The 25,461-nt window shown below is 41.5% G+C and overlaps 2 protein-coding genes across 2 annotated transcripts; one reads left to right on the top strand and one right to left on the bottom strand.

Annotated features, from left to right (window-relative positions):
* Positions 1-6,399: 6,399 nt before the first annotated feature.
* On the bottom strand, positions 6,400-12,564 carry PSMA2 (proteasome 20S subunit alpha 2; the record flags this gene model as incomplete). Its single annotated transcript, XM_082015213.1, has 8 exons — positions 6,400-6,660; positions 6,743-6,800; positions 7,224-7,297; positions 8,413-8,494; positions 8,910-9,032; positions 9,455-9,587; positions 10,205-10,281; positions 12,524-12,564. The coding sequence occupies 8 exons, from the start codon at positions 12,562-12,564 to the stop codon at positions 6,544-6,546; spliced, it is 705 nt and encodes a 234-aa protein (XP_081871339.1). The 3' UTR covers positions 6,400-6,543.
* Positions 12,565-12,972: 408 nt separating this feature from the next.
* On the top strand, positions 12,973-14,511 carry MRPL32 (mitochondrial ribosomal protein L32; the record flags this gene model as incomplete). The annotated part of the gene is made up of 3 exons (XM_082014913.1): positions 12,973-13,096; positions 13,369-13,550; positions 14,146-14,511. 3 exons carry the CDS (start codon positions 12,973-12,975, stop codon positions 14,398-14,400), a joined length of 561 nt encoding a protein of 186 aa, XP_081871039.1. The 3' UTR covers positions 14,401-14,511.
* Positions 14,512-25,461: the final 10,950 nt, after the last annotated feature.

Raw genomic sequence — 25,461 nt, 5'->3', positions numbered from 1 at the left:
ATTGGAAACATTATTCCTAGCAAGTGAAAGCAAAAGAGAAGATTGTTATTGCATGGTCAAGAATAAAGGCAATCAAAAGAGCTCTTTGCAACAGTATACAGTGGAGTTTTGCAGTAGATTTAGTGCAACAGCTACCCATATTGTAAAGCACAAGCATCAGGAACCTCACCACAAGTCCCACCAAAGAGTTCAATTCCTTTCCTTCGCCTCTGGGGACCCAACCTACAGCCTCAGAAGATCTCAGTTCTCAGCAAGGGAGAACAGTAGCATTCAAGTCTCCACACACACTTTGCAAGTTTGTGGACTTTCCCCCCACATGTGAGCCCTTCACTGAGCTAGTCACTTAAAGAGATCTCAACTTTCACAGCTCATTTGCAAAAGTTACCATCCAGCGCAAAATTAGAAATCTTGTTAATGCTATAAGCAAACCTTGCCTCTCCCTCTCACCACAGTTACCATTAAAATATAAAAGCCACCCATCATGCTTACAGACATACATAAAAACTGAAGTGAAGTCTGGCTCCCAGCAAGTATTTCAACACAGCGTAGAGGAAGTCCATTGTATTTTACAATTATGGGCAGCATAGCTCTGTCCTCTACAGCTTCCAATTTACACTGCACAACTCAGTAAATGAGCCCTAAAAAGCCCTGGCAAAGTTTCAACATTACACAGCATCACAACAGACTGTAATTCATAATTCTAGCATCAAGAAGACCTGGAAATCTCTGTTTTCTCTGGAAATCTAGAGATTTACTCTGTTGCACCGGTAAGTCTATTCCTTCGCATCCGTACTTAGTATGTCTCCCTGAAGTAAGTATGATAGGAATTACTTAACTAAATGTGGGCTGGGTTTGAAAAACATAGATTCAATACCAAAGCAAACAATAGTGTGTTTTGTGACACGCAGTAAATAGCCACCATGAATAGTGAAGTTAATCAATTTTGACTCTCAACTACAAGTATAAACACATGCTCCTATAATTCTTACGTAAGCTGCATGTTGAAGCAAACTGGTATTAAGGGCAAGACAAACACAGCTTCAGCTGAAAATGAGCAACAGGACACAGCCTGGGTCCTACAAGAGGCTCTGCCAGTGCAACTGCGAAGCCTGGCTTCAAGCAGCTGAAATCACACTTGCGTTCTGCACAAGTTCACATACAGTCAGCATTAACCACTATTGGCCCAGTCACCACCCAACATCACCAAAGACTTCCCCTTCTTCTCAACCAAAAAGCCTAATGTCTTCCAAGATGACCTACCAACTCTCTTCAGGGTCAAGAAGAGCCCAGTGAAATTAGCCGTTCCCCCCGCAAGTCCTCACCATTTTATTCTTCTATGTAAAGCAATGAATAAAACCCCACAGTCACTACTTTGGCAACTCTCACCAGCGCAGCTTCAACTTCTACAAACGTAAAAAGGCTTCAAGACGAAGCTTACTTCAAGCTTTCCAGTGAAAGTAAGCCCACAAACTGAAATACTTTTTCGGCACAACAACTGCGAGTTACAGGCGGCCTCACTATCAACCGCAAGACCTCAGAAGAACTGCTTCTTAAAGGGGGGGGGGGGGGGGGGGGGATAAAATAAAACCCTTCACACGAATATTTGCTGTTACGACGAGCCCCGAGAGGCCGCCCGCTGAGGCAGACGTGTCACACCCCGGCGCTGCCTCAGCCCTTCGCGCATGCGCAGCCAGATCCGGCGGGGACGGCCATCCCCACAGTTGGCGAAGACGGTGCCACGTGAGGGCGCCGCTCAGCCAGCCCCCCTCGCCCGCCTCCGCTCAGCAACCGCGCACAGGCACAGCTTTACCCCCCCTCCCTTCCCCTCAGGGCCCGCATCTCCCCTTCGGCAAGGAAAGGTAGCAACGGTCACCTCTCCCGCCCCCACCTCCACGACGCTTCAGCATCACGTGGAGCGGTGCAGGAGAAGTCGCGGCGCCATCTTGGGTGAGGGCAGGGTGCCCTCGGCGCTCGACCCCAGCCCCTCTCGGTGGGGCCGGCGGACCCCGGGGTGTCCCGGCGGCCGGCCCTGGCCTCGCCCTCAACTGACACTCCTTCCCCAGGAGGGTGGGCAGCGGGGGCTCAGGTGGCAGCGGGACGCGAGCCCCTGCCCCGGAGCCACCATGGGGGTGCGCCGAGTGCGGGCCCGCCTCACCGCCCCCGGCCTCGCCTCTCCGGGCGCTCCTGGGCCCTGCGCCTTCCCCGCCACCTTCCCGCGGTCCCCGCAGCCCATACTCACACCCCAGCGGCAGCAGCCTTGGCCCCGGTCAGCGGCAGGAGGCGGCCCGGCCCGGCCCGGCCCGGCCCAGCGCGGCCCAGCGCCTCCCCCGAGGCCGCCGGGCGGGGACAGCAGCCACACCCGCCTCGTCGTGCCGCCGGCCCCAGCCCTCCCGGTCTGGCTCTCCTCTTCGGCCTGCCTGCACTCGGAGTCAGGGCGGTCCCCGGATAAATACGTGTTTTATCTCCGAAGGCCTTTATTTAAGGAGCAAAGACGTTACATTAGAGATAAGTCAGCCTTGGGCTTGAACCTCAGCAGGGAAGAGGCACCCATGGCTCAGCGCACTGTTGGGTCCATGAAGTTCTGATAACTAAACTGGGCTGCTTTAAACCACTTGATGCTAAATGTGAGCAAGTGTCCTCTTTGCTTGCCCCAAGGTGCTGCCAGCTTCCAATCAGTTGACATCTCCGTGGCCTCTAGCCTCTCCCCATGCTGCAGCAATACTCCCTAACAGCATAGGAGAGATTTGCCTTCTCTCCACCTACTACTGATCGCTGGTTCCTACCACTGTCTTTACTTGTCTAAATGATATCACAAGATTCAGCAAAGCCATAGTAAGCCAAAGCACGTTGTAAGGGGTTTACTGCACCTGTGCCTTCCATCACATTAGAACCTACTTAAAGACATAACCTCATGAAATGGTGATACTCTTCTTGGATCATAATCTTACGAGTTAAAGCCTAAGGAAATTCTCTGTTCTCAGAGGTGTCACATTATCACGAGTTCCTTGGAGCAGATCATCTTCCAAGACGTAAATCAAAGAACATTACCTACTTTAAGTGACCAGTGTCTCCTTCTGCTTTCAGATGACTGCATTAGGAACAGGATAAACGAAACAAAGTCATACTTCATGGTCAGCTTAAGTAATCAAGCCTGTAATTTGTTGTTTCTCACAAATGAACAGTGTTTGTCCACTTTATTCGCTCTTGACTCAACCTTATGTAGTAATTTGTTTCACAAAATATAACCAAAGCTAATACAACTAAAAAAAAACCTGCACTTTTTGAAAATGACCACAACCACCATATAATTTCCTACTCCGTTGCACTAGTATCTCTCAGAATCACTTCAAGAGTTGAGAAATACATCTCAAAGTTAAAATTGCTATTTCTTAAATTCCAGGGATTTAGAATGGAAAAAGGTGTAAATTAGTTCCCTGCAGTTTAAAGGTTCCCTTTAAATACTAGATAGGTTTTAGTTACTATTCTAGATGTGCAGTCATCCGAGTATGGCAATGACTTTCTTCAATGTAGGATTAAGCAGTTTAAAAAAAACCAAAACCAAAAACCAACCACACTCCATATGATACCACCTTCCCCATTAGAACAGCGTAATATCAAGGTCTATCTGCCTACCACTAAGAAAATTATCTAATACCCCTGATTTCAAAATACTATGCATGTTCTTTCCAAATTACACCAAGTTGCATGAACTCTGATTGTTTGTAGGGTTTAATTATGATCAGGGAGCTTTGGGACTCAGTTCTTAACGGTATAAAAACAGACGCTCAACTACCAGCTTGGTAGCTCATCAAAATGAATACCACTGACAATAGACCATATAGACCTACCCTTCTCTTTTCAAGCAAAACAAGGAGTGTGGTTTTTAAATTAAATTAATTAAATACTTAAATAAATGAAGCATTACCATAGAAATGATGACTGGGGCTCTGAGATCATACCTCAATGAGACAGCCTGAGGAAAGCACGCTCAAGGGAAAGTACTCTCAAAGGAAAGTTACAACTGATCATCATTTTGAAGTTTTGTCATAAAAGGAGACTATGTACTAATATACGGTGCTACAATAGCCTAGTGATAGTGTTCTCATCTTTTTCAAGGCACACTTCTATTTGTTCTCAAAAGAAGAACATGCCACCATTTAGTAATGAACCAAATCACACATTATTTTACCAATTCAAACAGTTTACTTTCCTAAAAAGCACTACCTGAGGGAACTTGGTACAAGAGGACTTTCAGAGTACCTGACAAAACTACTAACTTCATGCTACCACCCATTTACAATGTTGGTCCTTAACAACATGAAGTAAAAACAGAAACACTTCTGAAGTACACACTTCAGTGAACAACCCCATGTGGTAATGCTTGGCTGTCCTCCTAACGGGGTGGGGGGGAAATGATCAAAAAAACCCCTCAACATTTATTCCAATTATCAGATGCCTGAAAGGCAGCACTTACTTTACTCAGAGCACAGTTTCCATAGAATACACACAACAGTTAACTACATTTACATCATGAAACCACAGGAAAAGATGGAACATACCATTTTTTCACTTGCCTTTACCACCTGTAAAAAATTCTGTAAAATTCTAGAGATGGAAGTTGTTTGATTACAAAAAACAAAACAACACAACAAACAAAACCAAATCGAAAAACAAACCACACCCCCCAAACCTTAAAACATTTTTTCCTTTGCCCTATTGTTACCATCTGGGAAGTGAGACAGCATAATATTTATTTGAAATTGCTTTTGTTTCAACTACCTTCCATAGGGTGTTCTTTGATAATCAACTGTTTCTAGCAGAGGAGGCAACTAAGCTACTACAGGTCATGCTAACCATTTTCTGACGTACCTAGCTGCATTGTTCCATATACAAAATTCCGTAAGTTAGAAGCATTAAAAAGCTTTAAAAACTGACTGAATGTGTATGAATATTCAAGTTGCATTCTGCTTTTCTGAATGATCTGAAAGCTTAAATAAAAGATCTAGCAACATAAAGTCTCCAGTTTCAGTCCCTAGTTGTTCATTTTCTCTAGAAGAAGAATCAGAGCACAGATTGGTTTTCAGAGTGAAATACTCAAAAAGTGATCTGGACTAAGTCTTAATGAACCATTTGGACACATCTTTTATTTCTGACATTAGGAAATAAAACCTTATTTATGGCATGCTTCAGAAATTCTTAATTTACCTAATGATAACATAAAACATCAGAAGACAGACATTGGTAAGAACAGATCAATTAGGTTATACACTACTTTCTGCAGACTAACTCATGCTTTCTATCTTCACCAGTTATGGCTGGCTAACATGCAACCCGCCGGGCTGCTCCCATACATGCTTAGCCTTACATACAAGCAGAGTGATCCAACTATTGCTTCCAGTTCATTATCAACACTTTAACAACCAGACTGCTTTAAAAAAAAATAAAATCCGCAAACAGTAACTTAAATGGCTGCAGACCAGATTATTTCTGCTGGTACATACATTTATCCTGTTTCTTCTGTGGTAAATTTTGTATTTCTATATAACCTGAATGACTCTACACATGTAACAAATGTATCAATACATACACCCACACACAGTAATATTCAAGTATCTAGTTCTGCACCTGTAGAAGTTGTGATGCATAAATTAAGTGCTCTTTTCATTACTGCACCTTTAGAGTTACCTTGCAAGTTTGAAAGTACTTTAGCACAGTTCAAGGGATAAAGTAATTACATTACATATTCTCAGTTTTCTTTGTAAATCCTGTTGATTTTTATTGATGGTGATAAATGCATTTAGTTTTCAGTAATAGTTATTATTTCCATTATTTCTAACAATATTTCAGGGTTGAAAAAGTGCAATTTCTAGGGCCACGAAAATAACCCAAGGAATAAAAAACAAGTTCTTGAGACACAAAGACCAAGGGGGTCAAGAACTGAGATGCTCAAGTAGATCACAGTTCACACCTGAAATGGAAGACTGTTCTGCCTTTTTGTGAATGTACATGATCTTTCACACCAGATAAAACCATTTTTGGAAGTTACTTAACATTTGAACAACATTCCAACATGAAAACATTATCTTGTCCACTCAAAAGTTACATTCTTTAAAAGACGGTCTAATGTGAGTTCATCATGTCTGATATGGATGTGGAAAATTCTGTTTCCTCAACAATGAAGATACTGAATTCTCAGCTTTATGCAGATAAACAAGTTATGATTAAAAAGACACACAGACACCTTCCCCCAAAACAGTGGCCTTCAAATTTTATTCTGTAGCCTTCTTCAAGCTGTCATTATAACTTTACATTTTGTACAGTATTTTGTGTACAAAGATTCCATGTATCAAGGGAAAGAATTACCTGTCATAAGATTCCATGTATTACAATGTTAGGACTGTTGCATTTGCACCCATGATATTTAAAAAATCTGTCAGACAAACCATGTAGAAATAAGTATGCAAAAACTGCAAACAAAAACATTTAAGTAGCCAAAAATTAAAAAGACCTTTGTGTGAATCACACAGTCTCGCTTGGTTTCTACTAGGCTATTGCAGCCAAGTAGTCCTTAACCTCAGTTGGAGTGAGTCTCCTAAAACCAGCTTCATTACAGATGCCAACTTCAATGTTGTCTTCTGTCATTTGCCCTTCAAAGCTCTCCTATTAAAGAAAATACAGTTCAGTGAATCATATCAATGATGTCATAACAGTAAGAAACTAATTTCTTAAATATTTTGCTAACCTTTAGTGTTAAGATAGCTGTATGAATGGCATCTTCAAGCTCTAAATCTTCATTGTATCTGTAAACAGAAGTTCAGGTATTTCAGCATGGGACAAAGATCTTTCCAAATCCTAATAATCCTAGAGTCTCTAAAAACCCAAACACTACTAAAATCTTCCTATTTCTCATACAAGTTTGTAAGCACTGTGATACTAATAGTCAAAGTTGTTATTTGTAAGAAAAACAAAATTTCACTATTTTTCCTACTGACACTGTATAGAACAGTATTTCTGCAAATATGTTAAATATAATGTTTATTGCACTGAAATAATTCTCCATAAACACAGAAGTTGGAGCTTAAATAAAGCAAACTCCTGTGCATGTGTAAATAAGTAAACTGGAAGCATGATAATCTAAAAGTGTGCATTTTTTATCTGGCTGTTTTACATGGAACCTGAACAAAACAGATAGTATCCTTTCAGACAAGTATCAAATACATTACCTTTTCTCAAGGAATGTTTTCCCATTGACATAATTTTTTCCCATTGCTGTTGCTTTCCATGCAAAGTAAGCTCCCTGTAAAAGCAACAATCTATTGAATTGTTTTGTATAACTTAGTCAAAAACTATGTATTCATTTACTTGGTAAAAAGTACAGAAGCAATTATGAAAATATTGAATGTTTTGAGAACATAGGAGACTATTTTGGATCACATTCACACTAATTTGATATGGAAACATATGCTGTGAAAATGTGTAACTGTATAGGGCCCCACCTATTTTCATCCTCGCACTATTTTTAAAGATTAATTTAGTAAGTTATTAGCATAGTTTTCATTTGGGATTCCCTGAACAGAAACAGTATGTTTGCTCTTGGGAATGAATACAGTCAGATCTTTCCTGAAGTACCCTCCACATAGTTGTCTTTTTTAAGATTAAGTAATGTAAACAACTTGTTGCAAATCAGCCATCTGATTTCTCTTAGCTACTAATAGGATATTTAGGCATCACTTCTATTCTGCCCTCTGGCATGAAGGCCATCAGCCATTCTATGCCTCAATCAAGCTGCCTTACAAAAGGCATCTGCATTTTGCTTTTTACATTTGAGCATCAGGTAGTAAGTCAAATTTCTGAAGCTTATCAATGATCATTACAGTGACCATGTTTTTTGATTGATGTAAAGCGTTACAACACACATATATCAAAGGGTAGTTTTTCAGAAGTGCAGTGCAAACACAGCAAATAAACTCACTTAAATTAACCACTGTCATTAAATTCTAAAGCACATGCATTATATTTCACAATGCAACGGATTTTGGCCTAACTTCCATCCAGTTTAGGGGACAACTATTTGAGCAGCATAAGCAATCAACACTTTTTTTTCCTGGTATCTGGTGCAGAATGCCACTCTTGCTGTCACTACCAACTAGGTGGGAAGGGATGAAAAGGGGTGGTGGCCTTCCTCAAGAAAAGCTGCCATCCCTGAAGTAGTACAGGAACATGTAGGCACAGAATGATCCAGACTTGCTCCAAGCACCTACTGAGATTGCCTCATTCCGCCTTCAGAAGTTACATTAAGGGATCTGTTGTTCTAGCTCTGCATTCTTCTCATCACAGAAAGTATTTCATGAGCACATATAAAGTTTTAGGTGTTTTATAAAGCAGTAGAATTTACAAACATAACATACTTACAGATGGATCTGACTGAAATAAATACGGCCGCCCTTCATTCCAGCCACATATTAGCAGCGATACACCAAATGGACGAACACCACTACAGAAAAAAAGAAAAGAAACACCAAAACAGAACCTAAAAAAATTACAGTTGATATGTGAAATTTATTCAGTGAAAACCAAAGGTGACTGACTAAACTATTTTGGATATGTTAACCTTCCCCCAAATGCTTCCCTCCAGCCCAGAGCTGTGATCAGAAACAACTAATCAAGCAACAGAACAAAAACAAAGGTATGCTGCCTTGTCTGACACATTTGTTTCCAAGCCATAAAGACCTTTTCTCACCCGCTGCCAGTTACTGCTCCTCCCGCTGGCCCACCTTCTGTTGACATTCTCCACTGAAAAACTAACTGCCTTTTTGATGCAAAAAATTGAATCACCAGGTAGCTGTTACTCCTTACACTTAAACAACATAACCTTTCTAACCAACTTCAAAATTCAGAAAACCACATACCCAGATTGCGTGTATTCCTGCATCACAGAAGCAATTCTCTGTACTAGTTGAGCTGTTGGAATGGGCTCATGATAAACCAAGTAATATTGCTGGGCCAGCTTCCGAGCTCTGTGCACAAGTACTCTTAAAAATAAAGACAAAATTAGTATGTCAAAGAAATTCCAACTAGTTGTTACAATTACAGCTGAAAACATAATAATAAATACTATGCTAAGGAGTTACACATCTGGCATTAACACCAATGTAAGAAAACAGACTGTGCTAGGTTATCTTTATCAATTGAGTCATCTCTGAAATACTTTTAAACTGAAACTAAGGTTGAATTACACTGCCGTTCATTCCCTAATTGTTCTTCAGATAGCAGGTTATTTGACAAGGTATTGAAAATACTAAGAAAAACTTAAGGTCAATTTCATACATAGTGTAACACAATGTAATATTATGTGTTATATACACTTAGAAAGAGCTAATTGCTATCTGTTTCTGTTTCTTACATTTCTTGTAGGAAAATTTGTCTAAATAGCAACCAAACAATTTCTTAATACCTGTAATCTGGACCCATACCGCTGTACACTAAACCTATATGTTTGGTAATTGGTTCTACTTTGTGGACACTCCTTTCATCATAAAGAATGGATTTCTGCTTCTTCTCAGTTGCCAACACCACTCCATTTGCAGCTGGAAAGGAACAAGGTTTTTTTTTTATATACATTAAATGCTGGAAAGCAGTCAAAACACAGAACAAGTTTGGCAGACTAAAGAATTTTGCTCCTTCCCTTTTAAAAAGCCGTTCAAGGTTACAATCATGTTGAACAGAGATACTTTGATGAATCCACCCAACACATCATTTCTCATTTGAAATAGTCACTCAGCTCCCATAATGCCATTCTAAATATTCTGAAGCACATATTAATAATTAAGCAGTTGAAGTAACTTTATGTGTCATTTCTATATATATGGACACACAGCTGGAGTTATTTACTTAAGGAACAGAACACTGAAAAATAAAAATGTCTACTTCTGCCAGCTGATTGTCTCCAAAATCACCCAAGCAATTTTCTTCTCCTAGCATGGAGCTCTATGCTCCCTTCCTGGTTTATAAAAAAAAAAAAATTGAGTTGCAGAAAAAAAATTAGGAAATATTAAATCCACTAAAACATGTGAAAATCCACTGAAAGATGTAATAGAAGGCAAGATGAAAAAAGACCCAGTACATAGTCCAACCTGTTTTAGTTCTCTCAAATGATACTCAGAATCCTGCATCCTTCACTAAAGTAGTTACAGTCTGGACATACCTTTAATCCCAACCGATGGAGCTCCTGCAGCCACTGCAGCCAAAGCATATTCAATCTGAACAAGTTTTCCAGAAGGACTAGAAAGGAAAACACAAAAGTAAGCCCAACATAATTCTGATATACTCAAATCTCTTCTACAACAATCTGAGGCTAACCTCTTTACACCTAGCATCAGCACATTCCAATCAGAATTAAAAAAACAAACAAACAACAAAACACCCACAAGTCTGAAGATTCATAACAGCTTCTAAAAGAACTGGGCTGGTTCAGCACAGAACTCACGGCGGCACAGTGCTGCTGGGATACTCACACAGCACCTCCCTACAACCCTGATGAATGGTAGTGTGTTTTGGATAGGGAGTAGTGACTGGGATGCAGATTGAAGGAGGACAAGTCTGTTCTAACGTTATACCATTCTAAACAAGTATTTTCAGTGGGAAAGTCTTCAGAGCGCATCATGACTTTCCACTGAAACGGCATTATACATGTGTTTTGCAAAAGTTTTCAAGACAGTGATGTTCACTGCTGAAAGGTACAAGCAAAACACAGCTACTCTTTTTGACTGATAAGCTCACATCAGATCAATGATCGAAACAGCTCCCATTCCATTCCCAGGCATTTTGCTTTAATGACACACATCATTCTGGTAATGAACACAGAATCATCAGAACACAGCAGCAGGTGTCAGGCTGACAAAGTCAGTCATCCAAATGAGGGGGATGGAGGGGTCCATTCTCGATCCCCAGGGAAAAGGACAGCACAGAGTCACTTGTCACTCGCTGGACAAGTGATTTTGCAAGTGGGATCTATTCTCTGGGCTGTATTTCAGACACTGATATTTTAATAGAGACAGACATAAAATAGAAAATTATGTAGCTCAGTGCTTAGAGGAGCTAGAAATAACAAAGCAAGCAATAATCAATTAGTGTAGTTATTTATACACTGAGTGTATAAAGGTGACACAGTAATAATTCCAGCTTCTCCACTACAGAATACTAACAAACCATAACAATATTTTCCTATGTCAGCAATTAAAATATACAGAACATTAGCAAAATATTTTAAAAGTAAGCACAAACAAAAATAAATAATTCTCAGTACACAGAACAGGTGAATAAGGGAAAGCGTAAGTAGGTGTATTCTCTTCCTTGTGAGTATAAAAATCAAATGGCTTCAAGTTTCAGAGCATGCAGTGCTTCTGTACAGTACAAAAAGCTTGCAACTCCCTTGGGAAACCATTTCCAAGAGCTAATAAAGAAATCAACCCACTTGAGTAAAGCGGGCATGTTTGGCTGCATCCATCAAGAAGACTCTTTTCCTAGTTTTAGACTGTGAACTGCTTCACTTGCTTAAGTGCAACAAGCTTTCAGTAACCTACTTTGCAATTACACAACATTACTCTCCTCTGCGATTAAGGGGGCACTTTACCAAAAGCAGCACAAAGATTCCTGAACTCAGTTTTTCTTTTTATATGTATAATGTAATTCTGGATAGCTTAATAGTTTAATCAAAAAAGAATGGAAAGTAATTTCCTTTTCTCTGAATCAATCTTAAGTCTGTGTATTAGAGCAACACTTTAGAGCATATTCATTCCGTGCATACAATCACCCCACATCTAGGCTGTGCGCAACACAAACTGCAAGGAGAGAACCATCTGTAAAGTGAAGCAAGAAGGGAAATAAACTATTCAAAATTCATATGAAGGCTTATTTCATTCCTACATCTGCAAAATTTGTTCTGAAGCAAGGTCTCAAAATACTGTACCATCATGCACTTCCAGTTAGCTCAGAATTACAGAATTACTACCCAGCCTAGAGCATGTGCGTGGGGACCCCAAGTTTGCTAAACCGTTTGACCAAGCATTTGCTATAAGGCGCTACCTATGACGAGACCGACCTTAGGTTGGCCCCACAATAACTCTGACTTACAGCAACGACGGCTTGGGCCCGAGGTGAGCAATAGAGGTTCAGGTGGGACCTGGGACTCTCACCTCCGCCCCCGCCTCCATCCCCGGTTGCGCCTGCAGCCATTCAGCTCACGAAGACTCCTGGCAGCTGTGTGCCCCCTTTACACGAAGGCGAAGCCGCCTGATCCCCGTCGCTTTCCCCACGCCCTCCCCTTCTGCCCAGGTCCAGCCACCGCCGCCCTACAGTGCTCGCAGGCCCGGCTCCGCCGAGGACGCGATGACTCTGCAAAGTCCCCACTTCGTCCTGCCCCGCCACCGGAAGACCGCTCCGCGCAGGCTATCCGCCATCCTCCCCCTCGCCCAGCAGCCTGCCCGCCAAAAGCCCAGGCCTGCAGCCCTCTCCCCGCGACTACCTGAAAGTAGTGAGGGAGAAGCTGTAGCCGCGCTCCGCCATTTTGGAACAAACCCCTCCACTCTCCTCACCAGTTCCCCCTGCGCAGGCGCAGTCGCTCCTCCCGCTTCCTACACGAGGACACAGCGAGCGCGCTGATTGGCAAGGAGGTGGAGAGGAGCATGCAGGGAAGCGGCTCCCCGCCCTCGAGGGACGGGATTGGCGAAGAGGCATGCTGTGAGGCATGCTGGGATTTGAAGTTCTCGAGCGCTCATCGCGGCTCCCCTCCCTCCTGGTGCCGAGAGGAATGCTGGGACATGAAGTCCCGGTCTCAGAGCCTGTTATACAGTGAAGGGCTCAGAGCACTCGATTTCCCAGAAGGCTCAGCGACAAGTGCGCATGCCCAATTGCGCGCTCTGGAGAGCGACCGATTTCCCCTCCTCTGAGGCCTTGGCAGGGCTGCGTGGAGCTATGGCAGCTCTGGTGGTGGTCTTCTCTCCGCTGCCGCGGCTTCGCGGTCTCCTTCAACGCTGCTGGGGGCGGCTGGAGCGCGGCCTTTTGCCGGGTTTCTCTGGGGTCCAGAGCCCGCCCTGGGGTAGGTATCGGCCTATTCTCTCGGCTGAAGGAGAGGACGACATCGGGTTAGCGGGACTCCTTTTTACCGTTGAACGGCTGGAGGGGGTGGGGAGGGGGCTGGAGTAGGAGAGCGCGCAGCCGTGGGGACAGTGAGGGAGCGGGGCAGGAAGCGCTGTTGGCCGCTCTTACCTCCTTGCTTTGGGGGTGTCAGTAGCAGCCACGTTGTATTTCTTTGTCTGCACGAGAAAATGGGGGTTGGGTGTAATGAATTACCTTTTCTTTTTTCTTCAGGACCAGCATTAGCTGTCCAAGCTCCAGCTTTTCTTCCAGAGCCAGTAAGGGACGCTAGAGAAAGTAACGAGGTGCCCAGGCTCCTAGATAGCATCCTGTGGATGGCAGCGCCGAAGAAAAGGCGCACCATTGAAGTGAACCGCTGCAGGAGAAGAAATCCCAATAAGCTTATAAAAGTAAAGGTAATCACCAGATTTCCATGGGCTTGCTACCTTTTTCACTGCAAGTAATTTTGTTAATGGCAAACAAGCATGCTGGAGTAAGATTTACACCAGTCATTTTTCATCTCGCTTATTTTAGAGAATCATTATAGTGGTCAATATTGACTGAAAAAAGCTTTCTAGAATTTTTTTGTAAATAAGCTTAAAAGACATTGTAATTTTCAAAATATTTTGTAACACGTACATTTATCATGTGTGACTGTAGTCTGTGGTTAAATAAAAAGTGGCAGTTTAGGTGCAAGCTGACAAAATGTGAATTTTAGCTAAAGAACTATTATAAATTGAAAAGGTCTATACTTCCTGTGTATCTAGTTGAGTTGATGCATCTCTAGATTTTAGGCATAATGATTTAGGTATCGACTTCATAGGCTATTTTTAGTAGTAAGCATTTGATGTAGCAATACATTGCAGAATACATAGAAGAATACATTTTGAAAAGGCAATTGAGTTTCTCTGGTATTTCGTTTAACCTTTTTAATAGTTTGTGATTGTTCTCTGTTTCTTTTATTGTTGTTATTCAAATTACAACATTTACTATTTCTTGCTGTTTTTTTAGAGGAACATAGATGTTTGCCCTGAGTGTGGAAACTTGAAACAGAAGCATGTCCTTTGTGGCTATTGTTATGCAAAGGTGAAAGCAGAAACACGACTGATACGGATGGAAATACGTAAGAAAGAGGGGGGACCATTTAACACTCCTACTGTAGAGACTGTCGTCCTTTATGATGGGGAAAAGTCCACAGAAAAAGATGAAGGCAAGCGGATCATTGAAAGAGCCAGGAAGCGTCCATCTTGGTTTATTCAAAATTGAAGCTATAGAACTAATGCTGACAAAAACAGTTGCTACAGCAAGAAAGATCATGTTTTTCAAGAATGTTTCCCTCATTTTGTTCACTCAATATTGATATGGAAAACCCATGAACTTTTGGGAATCCTGCTTGAAGCGCGTGTCGTGCCATACGGTGTTGCAGTCAGGTGTTGTTTCTATAGCATGCAGTGGGAAATGCTTCTCAGTGGTACATCATAGCAGTCAACAATTAAAGAGAAATCAGGATCTACTATGGGTTTGGACATCTGCATACAGTACACTGAATAATTTGTATGTTAATGTTCTGATTTTTTTTGTTCTGTTATTTTGTAAATAACATTTTTTTTAACAAAGGGAAAACATTGACAGATATAAAATAAAGTACATTAAGTTTCCTAGGTTAATCTACTTTCTGGTTTTGGCTGCTGCTCTTTTGGAAAAAAAACACCCCCTCCCCCTCCACTTTCGAAACCAGTGTCAATTAGGTACAAAGTATATTTACAAAGAAAGATATAGTTATCTGGTTATTTCCATGGCTCTTAGTAGAATCTGCCTGTATCTCTCCACAGTGCTGCTGTTTGAGATAATTGGTGATATTCCTGTTGTTGAGCTAACTAGTGTTGCCATGAAGTATTTGCACTTTTTCTGTACGGAGCTGAAGGTTGAGTGTTTCTTGCTGTTGTCAGATTACAAAATAGTTTTCTGGAAATAGTGGAATAGTGATCTGGAAAGACTTCCCCCCCTCCCGCCCCCCAAAGTGCACTGTGATTTCTTGAGTGAAATAATGAATTTAAATGTAATGACTGGAAATCTGTAAATTTGATAAGGATCAAAAGCTGATGCTTTGCAGCCACTGCTAGTAGGTAGTCTGGGTGGTCAGTGTCTGCTTGGAAAACCACAAAGAACAGCATACAATATCTTGGGTCTTCTGCAGAGAGGGGGCTACTCTGCCCTCTGCTGTGCACTGGTACTCTTCAGTGGTGCAGTTACAGCACCTAGCTGTGGATTTTCACTTCAGTTTTAGCCACACTGTAGCACTGTTGCATTTAAGATGAAGACTGTTTTCTGTTTTAGGTTGGGATTTCAATATACAAAGGGTACTGCTTGATATTATGGCTTAGCCAGTCTAATAGTGATATGCTGCCAAAAATGCAAGCCTGCCCCTAACCCTGGCTAGTTTGTCCCTGTGTTTCATTGGCTCTTGAACACATCTGCTCCTGTGCTGTCCTGGTTCAGAGAGCTATGTTGACAGAACTGTTCCCTGGCTTTCTACAGCTTGGTTTTTAGTGGGTATCTCTCCGTAGCTTGGCTCATGTCAGGGTCAGAAAAGTAGCAACGTGGGCACTAGGAACAGGAAAGTGGAGGGGACAGAACCACACTTTCCAGAATAGCCTTCATTTGTATGTGGCTGAACCAATTATGCCTGCGTAAGGAGTGGGTTTGTGTGTGCTGTAACGCTTCACTTCTGCTTTCCTTGCGCTGGGTTCCATGTTCTGAAACATAACTGGTAGGAACAGATGTTAGCAGAGATGTAATGTTTCCCCCATAGTCTAAGGGAATGATGAAAGCTGATTAACTGTAAATTGATGCCATTTAGTTGACAGTATCCAAGCAAACAACTTAATTCCTTTTGGTTTGTCCAAGCAGGATTTATTCCAGTCCTATCTGTTTTCCACTTATTCAGAACTGAAGCCAATAAGAGGTGGCAAGCAGGAGGCAGAATGGAAGGCTTACTTTTGCCAGAACTGCATGGGATGAGAGTGACATATTGGAGGTGAGATTAGCCAAGCAATAAGACAGATAGATAGATATATTGTCCTGAGGGAAAGGCGTGTATGTACTTTAGAGAGAGGTGGGTTTGTTTTGTTTCTTTGTCCACATGTTATAGAACTGGTTACACCTTACTGTCTTAGTTGATTTTTATATATTTATATTTTTGACAAAGGTTCTGTAGAGACATAAGTTAAATTAGTGTGGGATGTTGAGAGTCACAGGTTAATTTCTCAGAAACACAGAGCTATTATTGAAAAAAAAATATTTTTTTCTCTAAACATGACAGAGGAGGTGGTTTCTGCTAATAGAATAGTAATTATAATTGGCAGTTTATTGCATTAGTTTATTGAATTGCAGTATCAGTGAAGCAATGAAGATGCTTTTACAGAGTTCTTATGAAACATGAGAGAAGTCAGGCTGTGTCAACACTAGATGTTTTAAGATACTTGCAAGGTCACGGTTAGGTAATGATTCATTTCACAGCCGTGCTGCTATGTTAGTACTGCATTCGTGCAATCCAGACAGGAGATGCTTCATAGTGTTTTGTAGTGGTTTCTGAGTAATGTGGTGGGATGTGTGGTATTTACAGTCTCTAAAAGAAAAAAACCAGAAACAGCTGACAAATATTGAAGACTTACATATGCAATTGACATAGTACCAGTAAATTTTCTGAGAAATAAATTGTCTTCAGCTAGAGTCAGAACAGTTTAGTTTGAATGACTTTTCCTTCAAAAGAAGAGTAAAGGAAAGCTTGCTTTCAATACGTTTGTTTTATTAACACTGATAGTACGAAGCTCTGTCACTTTAGAAAAAAAAAAAATTAAAAATTCCAGAATTCCTTCAAAACACATAGCATAGTCTGTTACTTGAAATAAACCCTGTTTTTATGTAGTTTTGAAAGAAATACATATCAGCATTATTGCAATTTATAAACATACACTTTTGAAACAATGTAAATTAAAACTAACAAAAAGCAATCTGGTTGTTACAAATGTTGTACTCCAGAATCCATTTAGAAACAAAAATTATATGTCTCAGAGGAATTTCACTTTGATACATTGGGAACCTGCTAGTGGTTGAAAAAGACATTCTTATTTGTCTAAAAATATCATATGATTAAATACATGTTATATTTGATGATGTTTTTCTTCTATAAGTATCTTAGGTAAAAAATTTTTATTTTAAATTTTAGAAAGAACCAGGAAGATGATGCAATGTCCTGAAATACAAGGATGCAAGTTGCTAAAGGATTTTGTGTCATACTAAGATCTGCAGAGATAGAGGTGATCAATTATGATATCCATAGAGATTGATAAACCAAGTTTCTCTTTAATTTCCCGTTTAGCAAGGAAGTTTTAATTAAAGGTTTCTGCACAGTCCTCATCTATTCTGTTGAACACACTATGCCAGCAAGAGCTGGCAGTCGATGTAAAATATACTTTAAAGCACTAGGTGGCAGAGGAGTGTAGCTTCCTGGCAGGTAGAAAACAAAAGCTAAAGGTCACTAGTGAAATAGGAAACAGTCAGCATCAGATTCAAGAAATCTGCACCTGTGTAAGCAAAAGATCTGCAAGAAGACTCAATTTGCTAGGTACAAAGAAAAATACAGTAGGTGTTTTGAGACATATGCTATTCTAATTCGTTGTTCTGACTAAATTTAATTAGCTCTATACTGAGAACTAATGCACTGGCTTTTGTGTATATTTATGCACTTCTGCTCTTTGCTGGGTGAATTATTTGAAATTGCAGTTGTACCTATCACTTTCCCCTAACAAGATAGTGGAGCTCTTTTTCTGCCTCTCAATTACAGATGGCTCTATAAATTCTGTTGGTTTTTATGCCTGCTATATTCAGTTAGTTGACGTTTTATTTATGCAGCTAGAAGGTCATGCAAATAATAGGTCTGCCAGCATTCCAGTGAATTTCAAGATATAACTACCTTGAATTTGTAGAGCCATAAGGATGAATTTGCAAACAGCAGACACGTAGTGGAAAGAAAAGTAAACCAATGTGGTGTTTAAATGAATAACTGTTGCTCAGAAGGGAATAGAACACTGTGTGCTCCTTCAAAGTTTTAAAATGTTTTGGAAACACATGACTGATAAAGGTGCCTGTATCTTTAGAATTTACTTGTTAATTAGTATTTAAATAAGATATTAGCAGAAATCCTTCTTTTAGCTCATATGACTGCATTGTGTAATTTATACAGTGACTGAGGATCAGTAAATACAAGTTGTTTCCAAGTAATTTGCCTAACTCTTAACCTCCAAAGACTTTTAAGAATGGGGCCAATGGGAGGAAGACAAATGAAAGGGATGAGAAGGGAGTAGGCTATGCAGCAGTGATGGACCTAGTTTTGCCTATTATATGTATATTCCTAGGAAATTCTGTTGAAGTCAATGGAGCATATTCAAGGCACAGTTTGGTCCAATGTACTGAAACCCTGGACATAAGGATGTATGGAAACATGTATATTTTAATGCAGAGCATATACCCATGATGCTACTGCTGGATACCAACAGGATTGAGTTTTCAGCTGAAAACTGATTGCTATTGATGAACATAGTAAATTGAGTCTAATCAGTTGATGTTCAACTTTTGATCACAAAAATGATCAGAGAGCTGGAGCACCTCTCGTATGAGGACAGGCTGAGAGAGTTGGGGTTGTTCAACCTGGAGAAGAGAAGGCTCCAGGGAGACCTTATTGCAGCCTTCCAGTACTTAAAGGGGGCTTAATTAGCAACCTGAGCTAGTTGAAGATGTCCCTACTCATTGCAGGGCGGTTGGACTAGATGACCTTTAAACATCCCTTCCAAGCCAAACCATTCTATGGTTCTATGATTTTACGTTTGAAAGAAATTCAAGTGTCGTATCTTGCAGTTTCCTCTGCTTAAGGACAATATACATATTTAGAAGAAACGGTGTAGGGTTCATTTCATATTGAATGTGCTGGTTAAATGTGTGAACAGCAAAACTGAAACTGCCCTGGAGCAAAAGACCCAAACCAGAAGCTTCTGCGGAGTTGTCATTGCGCAGTATTTAGCAGGGGTTTCTCTAAAGCCTCACTCCTGGACTCCTGGATCATGTGAAATCTGTGTTTGTTTTTTTTTTTTTTTCTTTTGTAATCAGGTTTCCTTGGAAAATCACTAGGCAGAAAACCAATCCTATATTATTATTTTCATAATAATAATAAAAGTCATACCTTTTAAACTAATCCTATGGTTTGAAAATTTGGGATATAATTAGTGTATTCTGATCCTCCAACTACATAAGCATTTGCCTGTTTCCCTTTGTTTCTTGAAAGGGCACAGACTCTTGTCTATACAAAGAGAAGATCTCACTGCACAAGCGTATAGAAATGTTCTGTCTGACCAGTTCTGGATATAAGCTTGATTAATCCTTTATGTGTCCTAAATGTAGGAACCAGCTCATGAGGCTCAAGAGGAGTAGGCATATTAAATGCAGTGTGTGTCATGGTGTAGGAAGGACAATCAGTCCCTACGCACACAGCTGACATAGCTTTTCTGTCTATTCCCAAGGTATACTAATGCTGTTTCTATTCCCAACCTCATCACACAGGTTCATTGGCTTGTCTAGCAATAAGGCTTACAGCTCTATTTGCCATTATGGTGTAGCTCTAGATCACTTTATGTGAAATACTTCCAATGGAATTAAGGATGTTGAACAGGCTATTGGAAAGGTGTATGTTTCATTTTATAATATTAAATGCAAAGAATAGTGGTTTTAAAGGAGCTATACTGAATAGCTTAAGGCTCAAAATCAACAAACCAGTTCTGTAGGAAAAATTTGTTCTAAATATATTGGGTTTTTAAGTTCCTACTCAGTCATAATCAGATCAGGCAAAGCATCTAAGGTGTTCTGAAGAATAACATCAGATTTTGGTCCAATTAAATATATCTTATATAATTCTGTCACTCTCAAACAGGATAAATGATACCTTGATCTTCAAAAAGCCATTGATATCAGTAGGATTTCTTTTAAAGGAAATTGTAATTCCAAGTGACGGAGAGAGGCAGGCTATAAAGCATCAAACTGTTGTCTTACAAAGTCCCTTAATGAGATCATGAAAGCGTTTTTTTTATTGCAATCAAGGAAATTAAAATTAAGTCTGTCAGTTGCCAACAGCCATCGTGATCATCACTTGAGCCCATGAGCCCAGCCATAGTCCTTTGGATAACATCATTTATGAATGAAAAATACAATCTTTTAGTTCAGGAGAATGCTGAGACATTTGAGTTTCTCTAGCTCCAAATGAATCCTCCTCAGATATTTTGTCCAGCGCAGAGCGGATTACCACAAAGTTACTATGAAACGGGAATGGAGGAAGAGACTTCATTCAGGGTTGAAGACCAAGGTGGTACAGTCATTGGCAAGTATGTAGGAATAAGAGGCATCCCGTTGCTGCGTGTGTAATATGAAGAGTACAATAGGAGTTACTGCAAGAAACATACTTATGTTGTGCAACTGAGTGAGTAACTGCAAAGTGCTTGTGTGTCTGGCACTGCAGAAATGGGTGGCATAGCAAATACTACTCCATCATGCATCGCTTTCATGTTAGCAATTTATGTTGGAAGCTAAATGGCATCATTCCTACTTGACAGGTGGCAAACTGAGGTGCAGAAGGAGCAAGTGAATCCCTCTGTCCTGGTTTCAGCCAGGGTAGAGTTAATTTTCTTCATAGAAGCTGGCGTGAGGCTATGTTTTGGATTTGGGATGAGAAAATGTTGATAAAGTGCTGATGTTTTGAGTTGTTGCTAAGTAGTCAAGGACAGTCCAGATTCTCATGCTGGCCTGCAGTGAGCAGGCTGGGGGTGCACGGGAAGCTGGGAGGGGACACAGCTGGGACAGCTGACCCAGGCTGGCCAAAGAGATATTCCCTACCGTATAACGTCATGCTCAGCATATAAAGCTGGGACAAAGAAGAAGGAAGGGGTGGAGGGACATTTGGAGTTATGGCGTCTGTCTTCCCAAGAAACCATTATGAGTGATGGAGCCCTGCTTCCCTGGAGATGGCTGAACACCTGCCTGCCCATGGGGAGTAGTGAATGAATTCTTTGTCTTGCTTTGCTTGCGTGCGCGGCTTTTGCTTTACTTATTAAACTGTCTTTATCTCAAACCATGAGTTTCCTCACTTTTACTCTTCCGATTCTCTCCCCTGTCCCACCGTGGGGGAGTGAGTGAGCAGCTGCGTGGGGCTTAGTTGCCAGCTGAGGCTAAACCATGACACCCTCAGAATGAAGGAGCTGAACCTATTTGCAGATTATCAGCCTGTTTTATTCTCTGCTGTGTCACAAGTTAGGGAATAATAACAATTATCACTTGCAATGGCTATTAATCTGGCTAGGTTTGTGTTTTGATCAAGTAAACTGCTGCAAAGATACTATATACCTAAACATTTGTTAGGGCATAGGCCCATGAGGGCCTTTATGCAGAGCTCTTCATATAAGCTGGAAATCTGGTTTATTACTAAATACCTTCTTTTTTTCTGCTTTTACTTGAGGAAAACCAATGTAATTTTTTCAGGAAGCTTCCAAGCACCAGACTCAGTCACTTCTCATCTGCAGAAGAGTGTCTTACCCTAAAATAAAAGCCATTCTGTGCAGTGGGGTTATTTATAAGAGTATGACTCAGCTGGACAACAATGGCAGAATCTGTCCCCAGGAATTTTTAATGTATCAATCTAAAAATAAGTGTAGTCCTAGAAGTAAAAGATTTATCCTCCACAGATTAGATTCCTTTGGTCCAGGAATAAAGTGACTTCTTTATCTGCTATATACATTCTGTCTAATAGGAAAAAAACCACAACCCAAATAATACAAGCAATTAAATTGTTTGGAAAAAAAACCAAGAACATAAGATCCAGAGATCATTCACCAGCAAAAACAGCAGTACCAATGTGCAAAGAATTGGTTTAGAACACTTCTCAAAGAAAACACTTTTCCTCTGAGATACTTCATGCTGAAAAATAGGAAGGAAGAGAATTTGCGATCATTTTTTCCCTTTTCTTTCCCATCAAAGAGATGTGCTTTGCTTTCGAGCCACCAGAGTGTATCTTATCTTCCTCATCCTGCTGATTTGGCAGATGCTGGGATCCCTGAATCTGTTGCTTAGGTTATATGACTGTCAGATTCAACCCAGTTGAGAATAGGTAGTCTTGATCAAAAGTAATTCAATTCTTTTCAGTTTATTGATGTTACAATGACCCTGCTTGCAATGACTGTATCTTCCCAAGAGCATAGACATTACCTTTGTAAATATAATTTTCAAGAATGCTATCTGTATCAGGGACATAGCATTTGAAGATGAAAAAAAAAAAAAGGGCTCCATATCCTTCTTTGACAGATCTTATAACCACATTTGGGTGTGACAAGTATGAAGGAGAATCTGAGACTTGAAGCGAGATTCCTTTCTTTTCAAAGCTAAAGCTGAAATGAAAAGGTGATGACCAGTGATAAATATGTTTCACTGAGTTTTCATAAAAGGCCCAGCCTGTGGAGTTAAAAAAAATAAAAAGATGAAAGTTCTTGCTGAATTCAAAGCTGTAGGGAGCATTGTCAGGCAGGCTACTTTTTGTGCATACTATATCTGTGTCCAAACAGAATTCCTCTCACATGTCTGTAGTCGGTGTTAATTACAACCACAAGTAGATTTCATTAATAGTGCAAGCAGCAGAAAAAGCCGTAAGAAAAATGTGAGTTACAAGGCCCTTGTTTAAATAGTGAAATCCATAGTTTTTTTGGTAAATTAATAAACATTAATATTTCGCCACTGAGCATCTTTGCTTAAGTGGTTACCATAAGCAATGGTCCATAGTGGGTATGTTGCTGATAATTGGGGAAAATTGCCCCCATTTGTGCCTCTCTTTTTCCATCTACACAAATGGGGATAATACCAATTTCATGGCACCCCCTGGAGCTCTGTCAGGAATCTTTTTTCCTAAGCCATCTACATTCTGAAGATCACCAGAATGCAGACACAGGCATCATCAACAGAAAAAGCCAGGTATACCCAGAAGTCTATCTTACTAGTGGACTGGGTATTGCTTGCAAAGCCTGTTTTCAAAATGTTGGCCACTGGGCACTGGTGCCCACTTCAGCTTCTGAGAAAGGGGTCTCCTATATAGAAATAACCATGCTTACAGCTCATTCCTCAGGCTCTTCGCACTCATGCCACTAGATGCGGTATGCCCATTACAGAAAAGCATCTCTCCCTGCTCTCTAGACTACACAACACAGCATCACTGGTCTGTGCAGAAGCACTAACAGCAGCTCTGCACTGACAGCCTCAGTGCAGAGGAGTAGTCCTGGAAAATAATCATTCACGCTGATTGCTGGGGAACAACAAGAAAGTACAAAGCCTCATGGAGACGGCACAAACCACATCTTGGTTTGGTTGTACGCAGCCAGCTGCAGCAGACATGTGCCCGTGTGTGGTCTGTATGTTTTCCCGATTGTGCAATGCACTGTAGCCCCTAAATGGTAAGGGACAGATTCTGCCATATCCTGTGGTCAAAGGAAGCATGGGCTCAGATCCTGAGGAGGCAGGAGGGAGCAGAGGCAGTCCCTAGCCAAGAGCTGTTGAACCTTGCAGTTTTCTACCCGTCAACCACCACCATCTACAGCAGACTTGGATTACACATGGCATAAAGATTCTTGGTTCTGTGCAAGATCAGAATGGAGTGCAACAGGAAGCAATTCTCCCTTAACACACCCTTGCTGCCCTTACTGGAGAGAATACGGAGCTGAGATTTTTAAATTTAAGCTATTTGAAGTATGCCATAGTTCTTCTATCAATGAAATGGACAGAAGTGTGGGGAATGGTTGACAGGTCAGGCGCTAACTTTTAGTCTTGTTCCTGCTGCAGGAACTGCCAGCTGTCATTTTCTATGGACTGCTTTTTTTATTGGACCTGATTTCCTTCTTATGACCAGGTGACCTGCCTAATGGATGAGGGAAAGGTTGTGGATGTTGTCTACCTGGACTTTAGTAAAGCCTTTGACAGCGTCTCCCACAGCATTTTTCTGGAGAAACTGTCGACTCGTGGCTTAGACAGGTTTACTCTTTGCTGGGTAAAGAACTGGCTGGGTGGCCGAGCCCAGAGAGTTGTGGTGAATGGCATTAAATCCGGTTGGCAGCCGGTCACAAGCGGTGTTCCCCCAGGCTCGGTTCTGGGGCCTGTCTTGTTCAGTATCTTTATCGATGACCTGGATGAGGGGATTGTGTGCTCCCTCAGTAAGTTTGCAGATGACACCAAGTTGGGTGGGAGTGTTGATCTGCTGGAGGGTAGGAGGGCTCTGCAGAGGGATCTGGACAGGCTGGATCGATGGGCAGAGGTCAACTGTATGAGGTTTAATAAGGCCAAGTGCCAGGTCCTGCATTTCGGCCCCAACAACCCCATGCAATGCTACAGGCTTGGGGAGGAGTGGCTGGAGAGCTGCCCAGCAGAAAGGGACCTGGGGGTGCTGGTTGACAGGCAGCTGAATATGAGCCGGCAGTGTGCCCAGGTGGCCAAGAAGGCCAACAGCGTCCTGGCCTGTATCAGAACTAGTGTGGCCAGCAGGAGTAGGGAAGTGATCGTGCCCCTGTACTCGGCACTGGTGAGGCCACACCTTGAATCCTGTGTTCAGTTTTGGGCCCCTCACTACAAGAAGGATGCTGAGGTGCTGGAGCGTGTCCAGAGAAGGGCAACGGAGCTGGTGAGGGGTCTGGAGCACAAGTCTTATGGGGAGCAGCTGAGGGAACTGGGGTTGTTTAGTCTGGAGAAGAGGAGGCTGAGGGGAGACCTTAGTACTCTCTACAATTACCTGAAAGGGGATTGTGGCGACGTGGGTGTTGGTCTCTTCTCCCAAGTATCAAGCGATAGGACAAGAGGAAATGGCCTCAAGTTGCGCCAGGGGAGGTTTAGACTGTATATTAGGAAAAATTTCTTCACCGAGAGAGTGGTCAAGCATTGGAACAGGCTGCCCAGGGAGGTGGTGGAGTCACCATCTCTGCAAGTATTCAAAAAACGTGTGGATGTGGCGCTTCGGTACATGGTTTAGGGGGCATGGTGGTGTTGGGTTAACGGTTGGACTTGATGATCTTGAAGATCCTTTCCAACTTTAACGATTCTGTGATTCTGTGATTCTGCTTGGTGCTCTACTTTCCTGGACTCCACCCACAAGGCAATTCTTGCTGCAGTGCCGGAATATTTACACCTCTGCATTATAATTTGGCTATGTTGGACTTCCCTGTGCTGCCCACCCCACTGCCAAAATATGCATAGTTTTGG

Source organism: Phaethon aethereus (genome assembly GCF_964289735.1).
Source record: "Phaethon aethereus genome assembly, chromosome: 2".
NCBI classification, from domain to species: Eukaryota; Metazoa; Chordata; class Aves; order Phaethontiformes; family Phaethontidae; genus Phaethon; species Phaethon aethereus.
The sequence above is the reverse complement of the archived record's forward strand: the minus strand, read 5'-3'. Positions and strand labels throughout refer to the sequence as shown.